Genomic DNA, 18,848 nt, shown 5'->3' with positions numbered 1-18,848 from the left:
GATAAAAAACAATAATTTTTGAAATAATAACCTACAAAACAATTATTCAACGATCACTTTATGTGATTTTTTGAGAATTTTAAAAAATTTGTCAAACACTTGAAATTCCCTCCCAAATAAACTCTAAAATCTACTAGAATTATATTTGAATGGGCTCTAGGTGAGTCACAACTGAAACAAATATGGTGAAACCAAATATATGAAAAATGGTGAAGGAATATAGATTGATAATGTCCCCTCTATCATCCACCAATTGATCCATTTTCAGTAAGGTACAAAAATTCTGATTTCCTCTGCCTAAGCCTAATATACATCAAAATGTGGTTACAAGACCTATACCCAGCTCCTCTGCAAGCTCATCCCATACAGGAAGGAGGGTCAATACCACCAGGAATATAGCCACTGTAAGCACTGTTTTCCTCCATGTTCCGACCTCTGTTACATCGTTTAAACATGGTTTCTCTGGACTCCTCTGATCATAAAATATTGAGATTAGATCATAAAGGGAAAGATCAGTAAAGTAGAGATTAGAAACCGAAAAAATAGATTCAGTCATTTCAGTTCAGTTTTTCTTTCTGATGTTTCTGTTTATTATTCTTGGCGTACCTGGCATATTAGCACATACAGTCCCCAAGGAAGTGACAAAGGTCCCCCAAGCTGAAGGCAGGGAAAAAAAAAAAAAGGTACACACATTCAAATGGATTTCAAAGTAATCAAAACATAATTGATAGAGAAAAATAGAAAGCAAAGGACTTGAACCTGAAACCAACCTTCAATTAATCAGTGCAAGGAATATAAGAAGAGAATGTGTTCTCTCTCTCACTCTCTCTCTCTCTCTCTCTCTCATTTTTATTAGTTAGAAATAATAAAGGGAAGCTGCAAACATTATACACCTTATCTCAATCATAACTCACCTTCAATTAATCAGTGCAAGGAATATAAGAAGAGAATGTGTTCTCTCTCTCTCTCTCTCTCATTTTTATTAATTAGAAATAATAAAGCAAAGCAGCAAACATTATATACCATATCTCAATCATAACCCTAGTACTCAAATTATAATAATACCCTTAGAAATAATCTTTTAACGGACGTAATATTGAATCAGTGAAATTTTGTTTAGGAGTCTATGTCTAGAAAATGTTGTCGACAAGCTACTAGGTAGTATAAAAATGTCATATTACGCAAAGGCTCTATTGATTTATATGTAAAATGAATCTTTGAGACTGATACAAGCTTTACATGTAAGGTTAATAATTTGGGAAGGCTTGCCTTGATGTTAGTTGCATTTTTGCAATCTATTTAATCATTTGGAGAAACAAATAATTGAATTATTATTAACAGCAAGGCTAATTGCACAAACCCAACATGGATGTGGCTAAGCTACTAAGCCATATTTACTAAAGAAAGACTAGAGCAACTATAAGGGCATACCACTCCAAGTCCCAGTAACGTGTATGTTGTTAAACCGAATCCAGACAGTGCACCTTTTCCAAAAGCACCCTGTTGAAACATGAAGTTAAATGTTATAAACAACATGTACAGTAAGATTAAGGAGATTAAGTGAACCAACCCAGAAACAGTCTGGACATAAATCTGGAATGTATTTGATGAAAACAGGTAATGTATTCACACTTATTCAAAAGGTTAAGTTAAGAAAATCTCACAAAAGTTTTCGCTAGAGCTAACCTCTCATAACCCTTACATATAAAATAATTTCAATCATTGCACATATACTCTCAACATTAGCTACTTTTAGAAATATTAACCTTGTTTTTCTAATACTACCATTTTATCGTTCAGTTAAACCATATAATTCCTTTATGGTTAAAATGGCGGGATCTATAACTTAAGGGTTATAATTATCATAATGATTGCTATGGTGCTCATTACTTAATATTGGAACACAAAGTAGCCCTTCTTCACCTACTCTTTTCTATCACTATTTTTTATTAAATTATAATGGAAAATGTTGTTGTCAAATAATAAATACATGAAAACAGGTAACATCAGAAGTCATTGTAGAAGTAATTATTGGTTTCAAAAACTAAAGGGTTTCTCATGGAAATGCCAAAATGTTGACTACTTAATTATGAAATGCCTGTAATATAAATTCATTCCAGGCAAACAAAAAACAAACCAAGGTAAAAAAATTGGCTAATTCAGCTATAATCAACCCAAAATTCAACCTACAAGCAAACTTAAGTAGTGAAAAACTTTTGGTTAGCGATGAAGACATCCACCTACCAGATTTGCTGGATCCACAATAAATTTCAGCTTTTATCCAACTGATTTGGCTTTAAAAGTAAGGAAAAATTGGGTAGCAAGAAACTTCGATTTTGATCCATATGCAGATTCAAATTATATTTAATTTGGAGCTGAACAAAGACATAAGGTGCATGTTGACACAGGTCTCATAGTTTTAGACAATGAAGGAAAATCACCATGGAACGTATTAAGGTGCTTCAGTCTTTGTGATAGTACTAGCTCAAATTAACATGATTGTTCCATTACATAAAACACCAACCATGGAAATTTGCTTGTAAGTTGACTTAACGGGAGTGTTTCAAGACTACAAATTCTTCAACATGTGCCTGCATATAAAAGGGAAGAATGGCTTCTCCATATTTCATGTCCTGAAGCAAGGCTGCCTTAAACTAGATTTTCTAGATCAAAATACCAACAAATTTAAGCATCATAATCAAATCCTATCTCATTTTAGTTTCGTCTCTTTTTAATTATAATATTTTGGGAAAAATCTCCATCAGCAGTGCAACAGCTTTGCAGCTTTTAGGTGTAGGTCCAACCTCCAGCAGGCTCCCTGAGTTGCGTTCAAGCCTCAAAACTCACTTTCCTAGTTCTTTTTCCTTTCCCCTTTTTTAAACCTCTTTTAAGTTCAAAAAATATATAAATTTTTTTTTATCATAAATAACAAGTAAATAAGAGGAAGGGAAGGATACCTGCACAGCTCGACCTCCATCAAGGCATCCCACTGGAAGCATATTAAAAGCCGAGGTGGTTAAGCCACACCTGCAGAAAGAACTTGAATGAAAAGAGTTTTATGTATGTCTTAATAAGATAATAAGATCCAAGACCAGTACGTCACCAGCCAGCAATCACAAGAGGATGGATTGGAACTGTGGCAGCATGCATTGCTCTGCATATTTTATTGCAAGATGTTAACTAAAACTTTTCAAGACAAAGATGAGATATTAATCAACTCTAGTTAATTCCTGTACCAACAATAATTAAAAAATAAAAAAGTTATAAAATTTTAAAAAAATCATGTAAAGGAATAGTAAATAATAGCTTAAAATGGACACGGTGACTGGAATTATTCCATCAAACTTTTTGCTTTAGGATCTTGGTGGCATTTTTCTTTTTTTCTTTTTTTAATAAAAAAGGGAGATATTTTGGACCAATCACCTCAGGTACCCCATGTAGGACACCGGCTACAAAATATTAATCAAGAAGAGGATCATAACCATTTAATTATGAATTCCTTTACATTTTGGAATATTATTTTCTTTTCTTACTGATGAAAGCATGGAAGCGAAAGAAAAACGTACGCATAACCAAGAGTGGCTCTACTGATGAGCCCAAGAAGCAAAGAACCTTGAAATAGCATGCTAGGAACCTGCACTAAATCTCCTGCAGCATCTGGATTTGATGAAAGCAGCAATCCGACAGAAAACATTGCACAAGATAGTGCAGCACCAGCAAAGGGGCCCGCAAGTGAAATGTCAACCTTTGTCCTTCGATCAGGAAGGATAGATTTGAACTACAGGAAATTTACAGTTAATGAGTGTAAAATTCCAGGAAACACTAGAAGTTTACTACCCAAAAAGATTAATTACATTTTATACATCAATTAATTTTACTCTCTTGTGTGCAGACAATAGAGAAACTACATTTTTTTTTTCTGTTAGGCGCAGGCAATAGAAAAACTACTGATGGGCATAACTTTTAGAAACATAAGACAGACATAGTAGAGATTGCTTCATTATACACAAGTCACATATCACCACCAATACTCTGATGTCCTGTTAAAAACATGGGTACAATCTCAAGAACAAAAATTATTAAATAGGGGCGTTCCTTGGTCCAATTTTAATTGCACAGGATTTCATTTGTGAATACATAGATTTCAATCTGCAGCTACTCCATGTAAAAAATGCCAAAAGTTCATATCTATTAAAAAGAAATACCCATCTTAGAACTCTTGAAACAGGACTTGCACTGGGGAGTGGCCTTTTTGGTACTGGTTGTTTAAAACAAAAGAAGCAACACAAGCCAGAGTGCTACTATGGACCACAGCAATGTAATTTTCCTAGGTAGCCATTGCTCATTTCTGTCACCTATGAGCTTTCCTCTGCAGCAGTGTTATGTTCATGTTCCACAAAAATTTGGGTTTCCAATCAACTTAAAAGTTTTTAAAATAAAGAAAAAAGCCCCTAACATGCAGGGCTGAGATCACTATGCTGACATTCTAAGTAAACCTAACAGTATTCAATTAAAAAATACCTGGAAGAAGGAAAAATAAAACAGACAATCAGAAAACTTCAGCATACTTGTTTTTATTTCTATATTTACTATCAAAATCACCAACATCCAGTGGTCCATCCAATCACTTAAAACATAGTGCAAGAAATGCACCATTAAAAGATGAATAAAAAGAGTTTCTGCCACCCAGTGTTTACATGTTTCTAAGTTACCACAGAAATTACTAGATATCTCACCTGAGTGATTGCACCGAAACTGCCCAGAGTAATGTTAGGAATAAAGTAAGGAATGCTTAGTTTTACTTTCTTGGGGAAAGCAGCCAGAAAATGCCCAACTTCCTGCACGGAATCAAGTCCTTCATGTAGAAATCAAATCAGAAGGTAAAAAATTTAAGAATTGACTACTTGACCAAAATCAGCGTCATCACTTAGAGAAGGAGAAGAACGATGAAAGACAACGACAATGTTTGGCAATGAACAATAGCAACATATCTAGCAACACTCGTTTTAGTTTACAATTTCTTTGCTGACTTAATTTATTAGTTTCAGTAGTTTTAACTTGTGTGGTAATGAATTTTCAAAGTTTGCCAATGTTTAACATGCTTACTGTTCTTTGAAATTAAATTGTCCAATGTTAATTAACTAAAGTTAGCTAACTAAAACAACTTGCATCCTAGGTGGCATATTCTTGTGGAGTTGTGTGCATGTGACATGAGCTTCAGCAAGTGGTAGTTCCAAAAGTACGCACTTCTATATCAAAAATGTGTATTCTTAAAATTACTCAATCCAACCTCACTACGCAGTCTACGCTTGTAGTTCACCAATACCTTTTGGGCACCACAAAAGTTACTAGGGTGCAGTGTTGCATCATATTCTTGTGTAGTTGTGTGACTTGAGCTTTGGCAAGGTAGCAAGGCATGAGTAGGCATGTAGTTTTGAGTGTCAGAGAGGAGGGTTTATGTTTGAGAGCGTGCAAAATTAGGGTAGTCTCCTCAGCCTTTTCCAACAGAGTGAGAGAGAGAGAGAGAGAGAGTATTTTCTTAGCCTTCTTCCTCATCTTGAGATACATTAGACCTTAGTTTTACCTACCGTCTAAAGCATATTGGAGGCATAAGTGAAAATATTAGAATAGTATTTAGGTAATAAGAAATATATTGATAAGTGCCTAACAAAAGTAGGGGACCCTGGAAAGGAAAAAATTGATAGTACTAGGAAGAGGAAACCAGAACTTTTATAGTTGAGCAGTGGAAATGGATTCTGAGTTAGCAATAAATAATAATAAGATTTGTGGAGTCAACTAGATAAAATAAGAAATTGTGTAACTTCAGAGAAAAGATGCCTAGGTAAAGGGTGATGAATCTAAAAAAAGAAGAATAAGGCCAAAAATTAGCAGCAGCAGCAGAAAGAGGACCAAAACTTGTATGACAGAGTAGCAGAAATGGATATATTAAAATGTTAAAATAAGAGTCATGGGGTCAACTTGGTTGGAGGAGGGCATTATGAGTAATAAAAAAGCGCAAATGATTGTCAAAATGCCATATAGAAGGTAATATTCTGCCAACTTAGTAGTTGTATCACAAGTTATTGCTCTTGAACATAAATGTACTTAAAAGTCGACAGCGATGGTATGTAGGTTATGTTTTAGGGTTTCTAAGCCCTACAATCTTAAATAATGATAATAATAATGAAAAAAGAAGCCAGAAGTAGACCATGTTCTGCACAAGAAGCATAAGTTCAAGAGATAGCACTGCACTATAAGAACTGTCCCATCGAAATGAATTCAGTTAACTAAAATTGATAAAATGGTTGAGATTTCTCTTACATGAAACAGCTGAACCCCCAGGACACCATATGCTAGGGGCAAAGCAGACTCCACAAATGGAAACAGAAGCCCCATATCTGGTGGCTCAATGGCATCAGGATCTGTGAAGTACTTGACTACATCTGGTGGAAGTCGATTTATCTGTTAATAGGAAGCATACCATGAATACAAACTACTTCCAAAACGACCAAGAAATTCAGTCTTAAAGGTTCATTAATCATAAATACTCACAAACAAGATAGGAGGACTGGTAAGAAGAACAAAGAAGACTGTCAGGATTAACACCATAGAGTCAAGGTATATAGCCAACTAGCATACCTGCGATGCGATTCCCAACTCCACAGAGGAACCAATGGTAAGAAGGAATAACAAGAAAGCAATCACATACTGCCAGAGTGTTGTGGGGCCAGGTTCAGAAACCTCTTTCCGCAGCATGCCAAAGCTAACACGTGGCCCACCACGTGGATCCAGCCCATCTGAATTGGGTTCTTCAACCATAAAAAGGTTGTACTTATCACCCATGATTTCGGTCAGCTGACTTTGAAGTTTGGCAAAAATCTCCTCTCTCTTACCCCTTAAATTTCCAAGGAAAAGAATGCCCTCTCCAAGATCCCCAAATGGCTCTTCTTTGGTCACCCAGAAAGTAGAATAGCCAAAAAGTTTATCCTTAATGAGCTTTACATCAGCAGGATCAACTTTCTCAGGCCCAAGGAGTTCCATGAGTTTAAAAGAGTCAACTTGGAAATTATTGTAACCTGGTCCTATGGGAGAAATAGATGGTGGCTGAAGAGAAAAACATGGACTGCACATCAGTAGTTGCATCACACTTATCATAGAACAGTTTTTTTTTTTTTTTTTTTTTTTTTATAAGTGCAAATGTATTAGAGAGAATAAAAGTATACACAATAGATACAAAGCAACCAAAAGTCCAAAAAAAGGCGTGGGAACACAAAAACTATCATAGAACAGTTGACAGTTGATTTATATCTTATGCCATTTTCATAGCACAGTCGATAGTTGTTATATAGTTGTGCCTTCATAACAGTATTGCTGATAGTCGATATATATTCATCAAAACCTCATCTCCATTATTTTCTTCTTCCCCTTTCACAAAACCTACATGACAGTTAATTGATTGCCACTGGGAAATCAAAGAAATATTTGTGCCAAACAGACAAGATAATCCCCACGATTGGAAAAATAACCTCATTTATTGGAAATTGTTAATATAACCTCAGTTTGACATTTTTACCCCTGTGCTTTTTTGCAAAAAGTGCTTGAATGCGAAATGGCAATGGAGATAAAAGAGATTGATGACAGGTATTTTTGTCTAAAAAAGGTTATATTTCATGTTTCTAAAAAAATGGAGGTTATTCTTCTGAACATGTAATTGTTTTATTCTTTTAATCAAATAACCCAAAATTAAATTAAAATAAGAAATCTATAAGAGGGCGGTTGTATGACCATCCATGATTTGGACCAACTGCCTTTGTAGGTGGCTTGTAAAAAATTCTGACTAGTATGCTAAAGAAAGTTATTGGGAATTAGTGTACAAATCTCAAAATGTTGTAGTAGAGGGTAGGCATAATTTCAATGCAATGCATTTGGTGGATTAAATTGTGTATCTCCACTGTTAGGTTCCCTATGTTGGTTAAAATTCGATAGGCTATTTTTAGAGTGTTTGAGGAGATTGAGGTAGAGGATTCCTCTCCCTTTCTTGTATATGTTAATAATGGAGGCTTTAGGTTGCTTTATTCCTGGGTGGTTCAAGTTGCTTTAAGTGGCATTATGGTGGAGGGAGGGAGGAGAGGGGATTCAAATCTTGCATTTACACTTCATGGATAACTCTCCCTTCTTTTGTGAGGCACATAGTCAGCAGTTGTTCTTCTTGAGGTGGATTCTTCTTTATTTTGAGGTGCTGTCAGGACTTAAAGTGAATCCAGAGAAGACCGAAGAGTAAGACCACCCTGGTGGGGGACATCCCTAATGTTGGTTTGTTGATGCTGCAGCTTGGTTCTAGCATAGAGCATTTGCCTACCATTTTAGGTTTACCAATGAGAGCACATCTTATACGTCAAGTGCAAGTTGGGTTTCAGAGGAAGATAAGTTTAAGAGAAGTGGACCAACCTTCGGAAAACGATAATACTGATCAGGGGGGAGACCAATGCTCATTGAAAAGCAAACTATCTAATAGCAATTTACTTCATGCCCCTATTTGTGAGGCCTAAAGTGGTGTGCATTCAAATAGAGAAGATTCAACTGAGATCTCCTATGGGTTGAGGGTTAAGGGGGAGCCGTGATACAGGGGCACATCAAACCAACCCAACCGAATCCCTCAAATCCAATAATGCAAAACTAAAGATGCCCGACATGAAATTTTCAGATTTACCAAACACAATTTTATCCAGATACACGCATTCATCCACAAATCTAGTTCCAACAATTTCCAACCAAAAGAAAAAAAAACGTAAATAATGATAATAATGATAAAATGTACCCTTGAAGAAACAGGTGCAGGCGGGTCCTTATCGGAATCCAACTCCTCCTCGGCCTCTTCAGGCATGGTGGCGGTTTTGGAATTAGAATCTTTAACAAGACTACTCTCTTCTCCTTCATTTTTGTCACCATTTCCATTAGTGCTGAAACATCTAAACCTACCAAAACTCCCGCTGGAGACCTGTTTCTTGGAGCACAAGAAACAGAGGTTCTTACTAGTAATGTTAAACAGATGAATTCTTTGCCTGAAATCGTTTCCGACTGGACGAGAACGGAACCTGAAGGTAGCAGTGCTGAAACTGCAGCTGGTGAGAGTTCCCATTGGGATGAATTACAAAACTAAAAAAAAAACTCCAAACCACTAAGAAATTTGTTCGGATTGGAGAAGAATTTGCTAGAGTTGTAGTGACAATTGAGCGAAAGAAACCCTAAGAATTTGAAGAGAAAATCAGAAGAAATGTGGGTTTTGAAGCAGAGAGCGGATCGGGTCGTGGAAGGAAAGCTGAGAGCGATTGAAGAGCTCTGGCATCGTATCCGATTATCTTCGTCCTCGGATATTTTGCCTTTTTAATATCTTTCTATTTTATTTTTATTTTTTTTGAAATATTATTTTTAAATAAATTAAAACCAGGAAAAAATTTTAAATATAATTTTCACATATCGCCATATTGGCATAATTTTCTAAGTTAATTAATTTATTTTTACCAAATTTTATTTAGAAATTTCAATATAGAAAATAGGTTTTTTACTTATTTTTTAATTATTACTCAAAATATTATAAAAAATAATAAAAAACATCCCAAATTTATTTTTAAAAAACAACTTATTTCCAAAACAAATTTTCAATAATTATTTTCTGTCAAAAGTTTATCAAACATATTTTTTGAATTAAAAAAAATTGTTTTCAAGAATATATATATATATATATATATATAGAGGAAAGAAGAGTCATAGTTTTTCAAATCATTTTTTGTTTTTATTATCTTTATCTTCTTTAAATATTTATAACTTCAAATTTTCTTGTCAAATAAGAAGTTTCATAAACCGGGCTATTTTTATAACATGTCTTTTTAAAGCAGAATTCATCATTTGTTTTTTCTTTTCCATTTACTTAGATCTTTTCTATTTTATCAATTTTGTCCAAATATATATATACAAAATAATACAATTTATAAATAGGAAAACCTTTTCTAATTATTTTCTATCCATAATTCAACCCTATTAAACTCTTCAATTGCAACACTTTAATCTCAAGTGCTAATTTGGTCTGATTTTTAAAACATTGATACGATGAGGAGGTTGTCTTGTCAAACTCCAAACTAGATTTTAAAAACTCTTTTCTCGCATTTATTTTAAATTAAATTTGTTTTTTTTTCAAGTTGTAAATGAACATTTAAATCTAATCCCTCCTTATCCATTTAAATTAAAACTTTAAAAATTTTAATAAGGTTGTGTTGTAGAATTATTATGGTAATATAAAGCCTTAAATTTGCCTTGATGCAATGAAATATAGGTCCACTCATTCCTAACATGGTATAAATTCAATCATGGCCTAGTTTAGGTCCATTCCTTCTAGGCTCAATTTAATGTCATTCACTTTTGGCCCAACATGGTTCCAACTCACTTGTATTTTATTTTTATCTTTTATTTTTGGTTTTATGTATGCTTCTAAATTACTTTTCAAGTCATGTTGATAATCTTTCAAGGGGATCTCCATGCCAAGAAAATCCTCCTAATGTCAAGGATTCAAACAACTCAAGAACTTCCAGGTCTCTATAAATTGATATCTTCCTATGAGTTAATTGAAGGAATTCATCTATCATCTTCCCATGCCTATGGCAAGCCTTACTAGTAGAATTAAGCTCTTACAAATGCCTATAGGCTTTTAACCTCTAAACTTCTAAAAATTTGATGCCAAAGGAATCCAAGGCAACATATGGCCCATTTCCTAGAAACATGTAACAATGAAAACACTCAAGGGATCTCTTAGTCAAACAATCTTATTTGTTCACTGAAAGTAAATGCCTTTGATTGGTACATTGATTATGAACCTAACTCAATAGAAAGTTGGGAACAACTTCAACATAGGTCCTCAATCATTTCTATAATACTTAACACATTGTAAGCATGATAAAACTCACAAATACTCACCGGTGGAAGGATGAACTTGTCATTGACTATATCAACAAATGGATAAATTTAAGTCTTAATTGCAAGGAGAAGTTAATTGAAATCTCAATTATTGAGATATGTACACAAGAAATGCATTGGGCTCTAGGCTACATTTTATAAGGAATAGAGCTAAGAACCTTCGAAGAATCAACAATGTAAGCTCATGATATGGAACTTAACATTTCAATTAATGAAAATATGGGTCCAACTATTCAAGATCCAATAAAAGGTAAAGATAAACAAGATGCTCGCATGAGGGGGGTGGGAGCGTTAATCTTCTCTCAAGACAAGTGACAAGGAATTATGACTACAAATGATGTTCCAACAAAACTCCCAAGTAAGATGAACAAGAAAGAGTTCAAAAAAATTGACATCTCACAAGGCATAGGAAAAACAAAGCCTACTTTAAACAAGTTACAAAGAAAAGAAGTATTCATTCCTTGACTCCAACATTCTTAAAATGCTTTATGACTTTCTCAAAATGAAGCTAATTGAACTCCTATAAATGAAGCACCTTAAAGGGGACAGGACATATTAATGACCCAAACTACTACAAATACCACTAATTGGTTAGTCATCATGTTGAACAGTGTTTGTTCTAAAAGACAAGATTATGGAGTTAGCTCGTCAAGGGAAGATTGATCTTGAAGAGGAAGTGGGAATACTAAGGTTAATGATGTTGCATGCTACTTGCAAAATTCAATTTGGATCATTCATTTCTATTCAAGTCTATTTTGTTGAATTTGCTTTTTCATAAGCTTTTCTATTCGAATTAGTACCCGAGATATCACTAGGTCAGGTCTACAAGAAGTAAATATTTTGCAAAACTTAAATTTAGCCATATATGAAAAAAAAGAATGGGTTTTCATAACTTGATAGAGAAACAATAAGTCATAAGTCTAAGATGGTAAAAAGGTAGGAGAAAAAATGAAGCCCTAAGAAAGTGAAAGAAATTGTTATTAATCATGAGCTTACAGATCCTCATGGATTGGTTTTCGTAATCTAGCAAGGTAGTGTTATCAACCTATCAGAGATTACCTATCCAATCCTTAAGTTATATATCCTCCTATTATGTGATCAACTAACATATTCTAACTTTCAAAGAACATATGTCAAATTTCACTAAACAAATTGTTATTGTCATAGTCTTCCTAATCATATGTCCTTTAGATCAACTAAGAAAATACATTGTCTCAATCCCTATGAGATATCGTGGTGTTTGTATCAAGAATGCCTATTGCCATGAGCCTCTGTCAATAGTGACAAAATTCATAGAGATATATTGTTAGGATAAAGCACTAAAAAGCATGACATGGTGTAATAAACATATGGTTTTTTATTATTTATTTAATAAAGTTCCAATTTACTTTTATCTATCTTATTTCCATGTATTATATCTTGTAAGCACCCTAGCCTATATCTTTTGTATTGTATATGACTTGGGTGCATTAAGAGTTACACGGAAGATCTAAATCACAAGTTCATTGCAAATAGATGACTTGTTCACAACTGGTTCATAGGCTTAAGCAACTTATTAGAAACTATTGTACACCACCTTTTAATTAGAGAGATGACTAGTCTTGGCTATTGTGATGAGTTTTCCATGGTAAGCGCACAAGTATATATGAATAGTATATTAGTGTGTATGGTTACACATTGGACATGACCTATGATGAGTCATGACTTAAAACTATCAAGTAATCACAACCTTACCAAGTTGCTTTATTGTGTTATCTCTCAACCTTGAAGGACTATCGAGTTTGTGGTAAAATTAGCAGTGACTTTGACCTACAGGTAAGATTGTAAGTTGATTATATATTCCCTATGAATTAGATTATTGTTGATTGAAACTAGTAATAATAGGTATTCTCAATAAAGGTACCATGATATCTCATGAGATTGAGATAGAGTGTTCCTTTGGGTGATCTTAAGAAAGTGTGTTCATGTAAACTATGGTCGTAGTTCATTAAGTGAAACTTGATATTAGCTTTTGAAGAGCTAAGACATGTCAATTGAATACATAATAAGAGGATTTGTGACTTAAGGATTTTAGAGGTAGTCTTAAAAGGTTTATAGTTTTCACTTTGTTAGACTATGAACACTAGTTCATGGGGAAATTGAATGCAATGATAGTAAATCATGGACTCAAGCATGTAGTGTTTCGTTGTTATTTACATAGGATATTGAAGTTCAATTGATTTTCTATAGTGGAATGTTGAATTAATTTTAAAATTAGATTATGAGATAGTTAATACTCCTATAGGTCCCAATAGCCTTGCTTTGAACTCATATATCTTATTGGCATGGGTTATAAGGGTCGAATTGGCTTTAGGTTCACTTTTGTGTATAAAAACGTTTTGGTAATTATGCAAGGTTGCATAGGGTTAAGTGAATAACATCTCTAGATTGAGCTAATTGATTAATTAATAAGCTCTATTAGGTTAATTAATCAATTATGACTCATTTTGCACTAGTTTAAGTGACCCATGCCCTTAGTGACAGTGGAAAAACCTATAAATACACCCTTAGGAGTTAGGGTTTCTATAGTTTTTTTTCTAAAAAGTCGTCTTCAGTCTTTAGAGAGAGAAAATCATAGCCTTCGCCTTCTCTTACATCCCTACTGGAAGTGTGTGAAGATCAAGGTTCAAGTTATCGGGTGGAAGACTCTGGATTTATGAAACTTTTGTAACTTCGTTCTTCATTTTCATCACATGGATTCGATTTAGGAACATTTAAATCTAAGGTATGTTTTTTGTTAGCACTTTCTTAATCTGTTTAAAGTTTAAAAATGCATTTTTTTTTTCCGTTGTACATAGGATTTAGAAAACCCTAGGATAGTCAAACATGTTCCAAGTCTGATCCGGGCTTGGGAAATGGAAATATTCAAGATTTTTTCATCATATATGACAACATTAGGGTTTCACCTATAGGTCAGAGTCTCTTATTGACTTCAGTGTAAACTTAATATTCTCCTAAGGTCGAGAGTTCATTCTGTATAGTAACTTGGTAAATCATGAAAACTTAATGATCATAGATCATGATTCACTATAGGTTTTGCCTAATGTGTAACCACACACACTAGTGCACTCATTATGGGAAACCCATCTCGATGGCTAAAATAAGTTATTCCTCAAATTAGGAGATAATGCACTATGGTGTCTACTAGATTGTCAAAATCTATGAACTGATTGTGAACTACTTACCATCTTGCAAGTAACTCATGATTTGTATCCTTTGTATAACTCCTAATACACTGAAGTCATGTACAATACAAGTGATATAGATGTATATGCTCAAATGACTAGTTAATCCATAAAAATGATAACAAAGGAAAACCAAGGAACATAGATTAATAAATTAACCATTTGTTACATCATGTCATGTTTTCCAGAGCTCTATCCTAACAAACTCTCACTAACCCTAAAACATGTTAAGAACACATTTGACACCTAAGCTATTCTTATGACCATAAAAGATTATAGTAAACAAAGTTTTCACAGAGGCAATCTTCTCCTTAGTCACATCTCTTTTCATTACTATCTCATGTATCAAGTGATGCTTCCTCTCAATGTGTTTACCTTCCTAATGGTTCTTTGGTTTTTTAGATTATGCCATTAGTACCAAAGGCGGTACAACCAAGGGTACTACCCCCAAGTCCTATGAGGAACTTAAGAAGCCAAATGACTTCCTTTATTGCCTTAGAATTAATAACATATTCGACCTTCATAGTGTAGTTAACAATACAAGATTGTTTCACATTTATCTAACAACCCCACTACCTAAAGTGAATATAAATTCGAAGATAGACTTAGGGGAGTCTTTATCAAACTAAAAATCTAAATCCATATACCCAAGGGGTACCAACTCATCACAATGATCCACAAACATATAATTCATTGTTCTCTAAAGATACTTGAGTATATGTTTGATTGTAGTCCAATGCCCTAAGTCCAAATTAGACTAATATCTACTTACCATCCTTACAGTAAAACAAATATCTGGTCTAGTCACAACATCATATACATAAGGCTATGCTTTCATGTGATCTTTCTCCTAAAATGTTTAAGGACACTAATTTGAAGAAAGAAGTGTTCCATGCCTAAAGAGTAGCAAACCATACTTGGAGTCTTACATCACATACTTGACCAAAAGCTTGTAAATATGGGTGACCTAAGACAATGCAATTTTTTTATTCTTATGATCCTAAAAGACCTTAATCCTAAGAATATATTACGTCTCTCTTAAATCTTTCATTTATAATTGAGTAGATAATCAAATCTTGTCTAATGATAATAATCCTACATATTTTCCAATGAGTATAGAATGTCATCGATGTATAAGATAAAAAACATCAAGTGATCTTGGATATCTTGACACCCTATCAAGACCTGACTTCACACACAGGTAGCTTCCTGTTTGTTTTGATCATCACCAGGATTCTTGATGACATTAGATTTGACTTGGACCAAACTCTAATTGTTCATAGACCTCAGGTTCTTATTGATGCGAGCTACTGGTCTAAGCACTACAACCATGTTTATGGCCCCATAATTCCACCCGATCCTGCTCAACAAGGTGCCACTCCATAAGGCCTTATTCTATAAGCCACAATAGCTTAGGAGGTTGCTACTACAGAGAAGGAGATTCATGTTGTAGAGTAGGATCTTCTTATTCAAGAGGCTGACTTCCCTAAGCCCATTCCTCGTGGATGGCACAGTCAGGGTCAAGGGGTTTCCTCTCATTCCTTAACTTACCTTACCCCCAAGTCAGATGCTCTTCCATTTTAGAGAGTGATAGACTTATTGGACCAACTTCACCTTCACATAGATACTTTGGGTACTTAAGGTGTTGATAGGAATGGCAACGGGCGGGTTTGGGACGGGTCACCCCTATCCCATTCCCATCCCAAAATATTTAGTTATTTCCCAAACCCGTCCCAAACCCGGGGCGGGGCGGGGTGGGGTGGGGCATTCCCACCCCCGTTATAGAGTTAAAATTAAATCCCATCCCCGGCTCGTCCCGACCCGGGTATGTGTTGTTGGGGCGGGGCGGGGCTAAAGCAACTCATCACCAAAAGTATTGAAGATATCAGTTGAAGCCATGATAGAGGTCTTGGACAGAGCACTTCTAGGGTTCTTCATGGCCTTCACCAGCACCAACGACACTTTTTCTCTGCAAACACCACAAACATCAGCCGACCCCTATCTTCATTTTCCGAAAAACATTTCAAAATTAGAAATTCCCTTACAAGATCGGTGCCATCAAAGCGGAATGATACAGCGCAAACCGCCTAGCGTCGTTCAGAGATTCACACACCTTGGCCCAATCCTTGGAATCCAATCCCTCAGTCAAACCCTTCATTTCCAAACGAAATACACACAATTAACTCAAATCACAAGTAAATTTTCCCTCCAGAGGAGCCACTGAGAGAGGGAGACTTACAGTTATCTGGGTTTCTGGGTCAGGCATGGCTTTAAGATTCTCAGAAGAGATGTAGTCAATGGTGGCATCTGCAGTTGGTGGCAATGGAGCTTTGTTCTCATCATTCACACCAAAATCAGACTGTTTCTGAATTGAAATTGCAACTTTCGCTTGCTTTTTGGGCCTTTCTGGTGTTGTTGGGAGAGCATTATCCAGAGACCTCAGAGCCATTTCTTTGAGAGAGAAAGAAACAGATCCAAACAGAGAGCGTGTGTGTGTCCGGAAGATTGAAGCATTTGATTGATTTAAAGGAATCAATGGCTTTGACGATAAGATCTGCTTAGCCCCTATTAAGATTCGCAAGAAACGGATTCAAAACCCTAAATAGCAACCCGAAAACTAATAGAAAAAAAAATCCTTCAATAATTTGAAACTGGAAATGGAAAAATCCTAAATCTCGTATCTCATTCCCGAATTAGAAACGAAATACAACACCAAATCAAGGCATCATTCAACCAAAAAATCAACAAAAAATCTTACCGGTTTGTAGATACGTGAAGATAATAGTTGTGATTCTTGATTTCTTGTGAATATGGGATAAACAAGGATGAATTGAGAGGAAATGGATTTTCGAATGGATTATCTTATGGATTTCTCCATTGAGTGGGAGGAAAAACCCTAGCGTCGACAGGAACGAGAACTGAGAGAAGAAGACCTAAAATGAGGAGAGGAAGCTAATATTTATAAGTAGGGGGTTAAAGTAGTAATTTCATATTCAGGGCGGGGCGGGTCAAATTATAACTACACCCGACCCCGGCCCGAACTCGATTCGGGTTTTAAAAAAAATCCTGAACCCAGCCCATCCCCAATTGCCATGTTCCTATACCCGTCCCAATAGGGGCGGGTCGGGGTGGGTGACCCGGGAAACCCGCGAAATTGCCATTCCTAGGTGTTGAGCTTCACTCCACTCTAACCACCCAATTGGATGTTCATGAGCATGAGATGGATGCTCGCTCTCAATGTATTGAGGGTAACTCTAGGTCATTACTTCATAGATTTAGTCACAGAGTGCCTCGAGTTTCACACCTTTACCACCACCTTAGGATCTGACTTTCTAGATTATAGTTTTTTTCTTTTGTGATCTATTTGTTTTGTACACTAAAGCCATGTTGGCTCGGTATATTTAACTCTTATTTTGCTTGTATGGTTTGGATATTTTATTTTCTTTTTCTTATCTCTTGTATCCAAAACCTTTTTTGAATGACATATATTATTTGTTGGCAATTATGTTCATTTTCATTTTGGTATAGGATCCTTTTTAAATAGTGACTTTCTCTTCATTGAAGATTTGAAGTTATTATTCATTCAACTGAATTGTCATAGGTAAGTTGGAAAAGGTTTATTAGAGGCAAGTTAGTATTTAAAAGGGTAAAAATTTGATCAAATAATTATTTTTGAGCTAAAATTTTTTAAAACTCATTTTTGGTAAAATAGGTGTGCATAAGCTTTGGCCAAAGCACTTAAGTGCTGAAGCCACCGCTCAAGTGCTTAAATAAGTGCTTGAGCTCTCAAGATGTTCAAGCGGTGGTCAAGTCCGCTCAACGCTCATTCCATAAATCTACCATATTCTAGTAGTTCACTATTATGGAAATAAAATATTTATTTTTTATAAAAATTCCCTTCCGATCCTCTAGGTGATCTGAACTTATATATACACTTCTTATGCTTGTTTTAGGGTTTGATGCTTCCATTGAGAAAAACCATAACTTGCCTTACCATTCTTAGAAACTCTTAATAATTTGTTTAATCGAATTCTAAGTTGTCAGAAGAACTTGTACCCCCTCAGAGGTTGAGGTGAATCTACTAGAGCATTTGAGATGCTGTGTTGTGGACATGGATTATGATATTGGTATTGTAAAGTAAGTCTTTGGGTAAGCATCTTGGTAGATCAATGTATTATGATTTTGTATAATGAATGTTTGATATGAGGTCATAGACCTGACTTTTTATTTCCATAGTTAGTGCAAGAGTTTTCCACAGAAAATCCTTCTCTCTTGTATGTGATTGAATTCTTATTGATCATTACTAATTTCATACAAAGTTTAATTGAGTTATAAAGGTTTAAATATCCCTTATAAGTTTAATTACGTTAAAACCTTTAACTCCTGTATTAAAATCTTTAAAAAATCTTTAGAATGAAAATAAGAATGAATATTGGATAAGAAAGAGGAGAATTATAGCATTCAAAATCCTATTAAGAATATATACCATCGTTTGGATGCTAAGAAAATACTTCTAGGTTGGATACAATCATTTGCATTTGAAAGAATGTGAAAGAAAAGTCTGCATTTATAACGTTTTATCTAAAACTCATAATTCTTCAACATAGTTGATCGAGAATTTTTTTAATTATATTTTTTAGGATTTTTTTAAGCAAA

At 34.8% G+C, this 18,848-nt stretch overlaps 2 protein-coding genes across 2 annotated transcripts; both read right to left on the bottom strand.

Annotated features, from left to right (window-relative positions):
• Window positions 1-198: 198 nt before the first annotated feature.
• Window positions 199-9,370, bottom strand: LOC100253507 (probable zinc metalloprotease EGY1, chloroplastic). The gene is made up of 10 exons (XM_002269411.4): window positions 8,819-9,370; window positions 6,640-7,104; window positions 6,322-6,462; window positions 4,737-4,838; window positions 3,567-3,778; window positions 3,104-3,154; window positions 2,958-3,027; window positions 1,432-1,500; window positions 607-657; window positions 199-472 (listed from the first exon to the last, which is right to left on the bottom strand). The coding sequence occupies exons 1-10, from the start codon at window positions 9,137-9,139 to the stop codon at window positions 314-316; spliced, it is 1,641 nt and encodes a 546-aa protein (XP_002269447.1). The 5' UTR covers window positions 9,140-9,370; the 3' UTR covers window positions 199-313.
• Window positions 9,371-16,043: 6,673 nt separating this feature from the next.
• Window positions 16,044-17,015, bottom strand: LOC100258650 (uncharacterized). The gene is made up of 4 exons (XM_002275323.5): window positions 16,951-17,015; window positions 16,432-16,757; window positions 16,238-16,344; window positions 16,044-16,161 (listed from the first exon to the last, which is right to left on the bottom strand). The coding sequence occupies exons 2-4, from the start codon at window positions 16,639-16,641 to the stop codon at window positions 16,044-16,046; spliced, it is 435 nt and encodes a 144-aa protein (XP_002275359.1). The 5' UTR covers window positions 16,642-16,757; window positions 16,951-17,015.
• Window positions 17,016-18,848: the final 1,833 nt, after the last annotated feature.

The sequence above is a fragment of the Vitis vinifera genome, chromosome 8, assembly GCF_030704535.1.
Source record: "Vitis vinifera cultivar Pinot Noir 40024 chromosome 8, ASM3070453v1".
Lineage (NCBI taxonomy): Eukaryota > Viridiplantae > Streptophyta > Magnoliopsida > Vitales > Vitaceae > Vitis > Vitis vinifera.
This window is presented reverse-complemented; position numbering and strand designations above follow the sequence as displayed.

Coding starts and splice junctions, on each gene's coding strand:
- LOC100253507 (XM_002269411.4), bottom strand. CDS start 9,139: ATGGGAACTCTCACCAGCTGCAGTTTCAGCACTGCTACCTTCAGGTTC. Junction 6,463..6,639: donor AGTTGGGAATCGCATCGCAG/GTATGCTAGTTG, acceptor TCCTATTAACAG/ATAAATCGACTTCCACCAGA. Junction 3,155..3,566: donor AGAGCCACTCTTGGTTATGC/GTACGTTTTTCT, acceptor TAAAATATGCAG/AGCAATGCATGCTGCCACAG.
- LOC100258650 (XM_002275323.5), bottom strand. CDS start 16,641: ATGGCTCTGAGGTCTCTGGATAATGCTCTCCCAACAACACCAGAAAGG. Junction 16,345..16,431: donor ACCCAGAAACCCAGATAACT/GTAAGTCTCCCT, acceptor TTGGAAATGAAG/GGTTTGACTGAGGGATTGGA. Junction 16,162..16,237: donor GCTTTGATGGCACCGATCTT/GTAAGGGAATTT, acceptor TGGTGTTTGCAG/AGAAAAAGTGTCGTTGGTGC.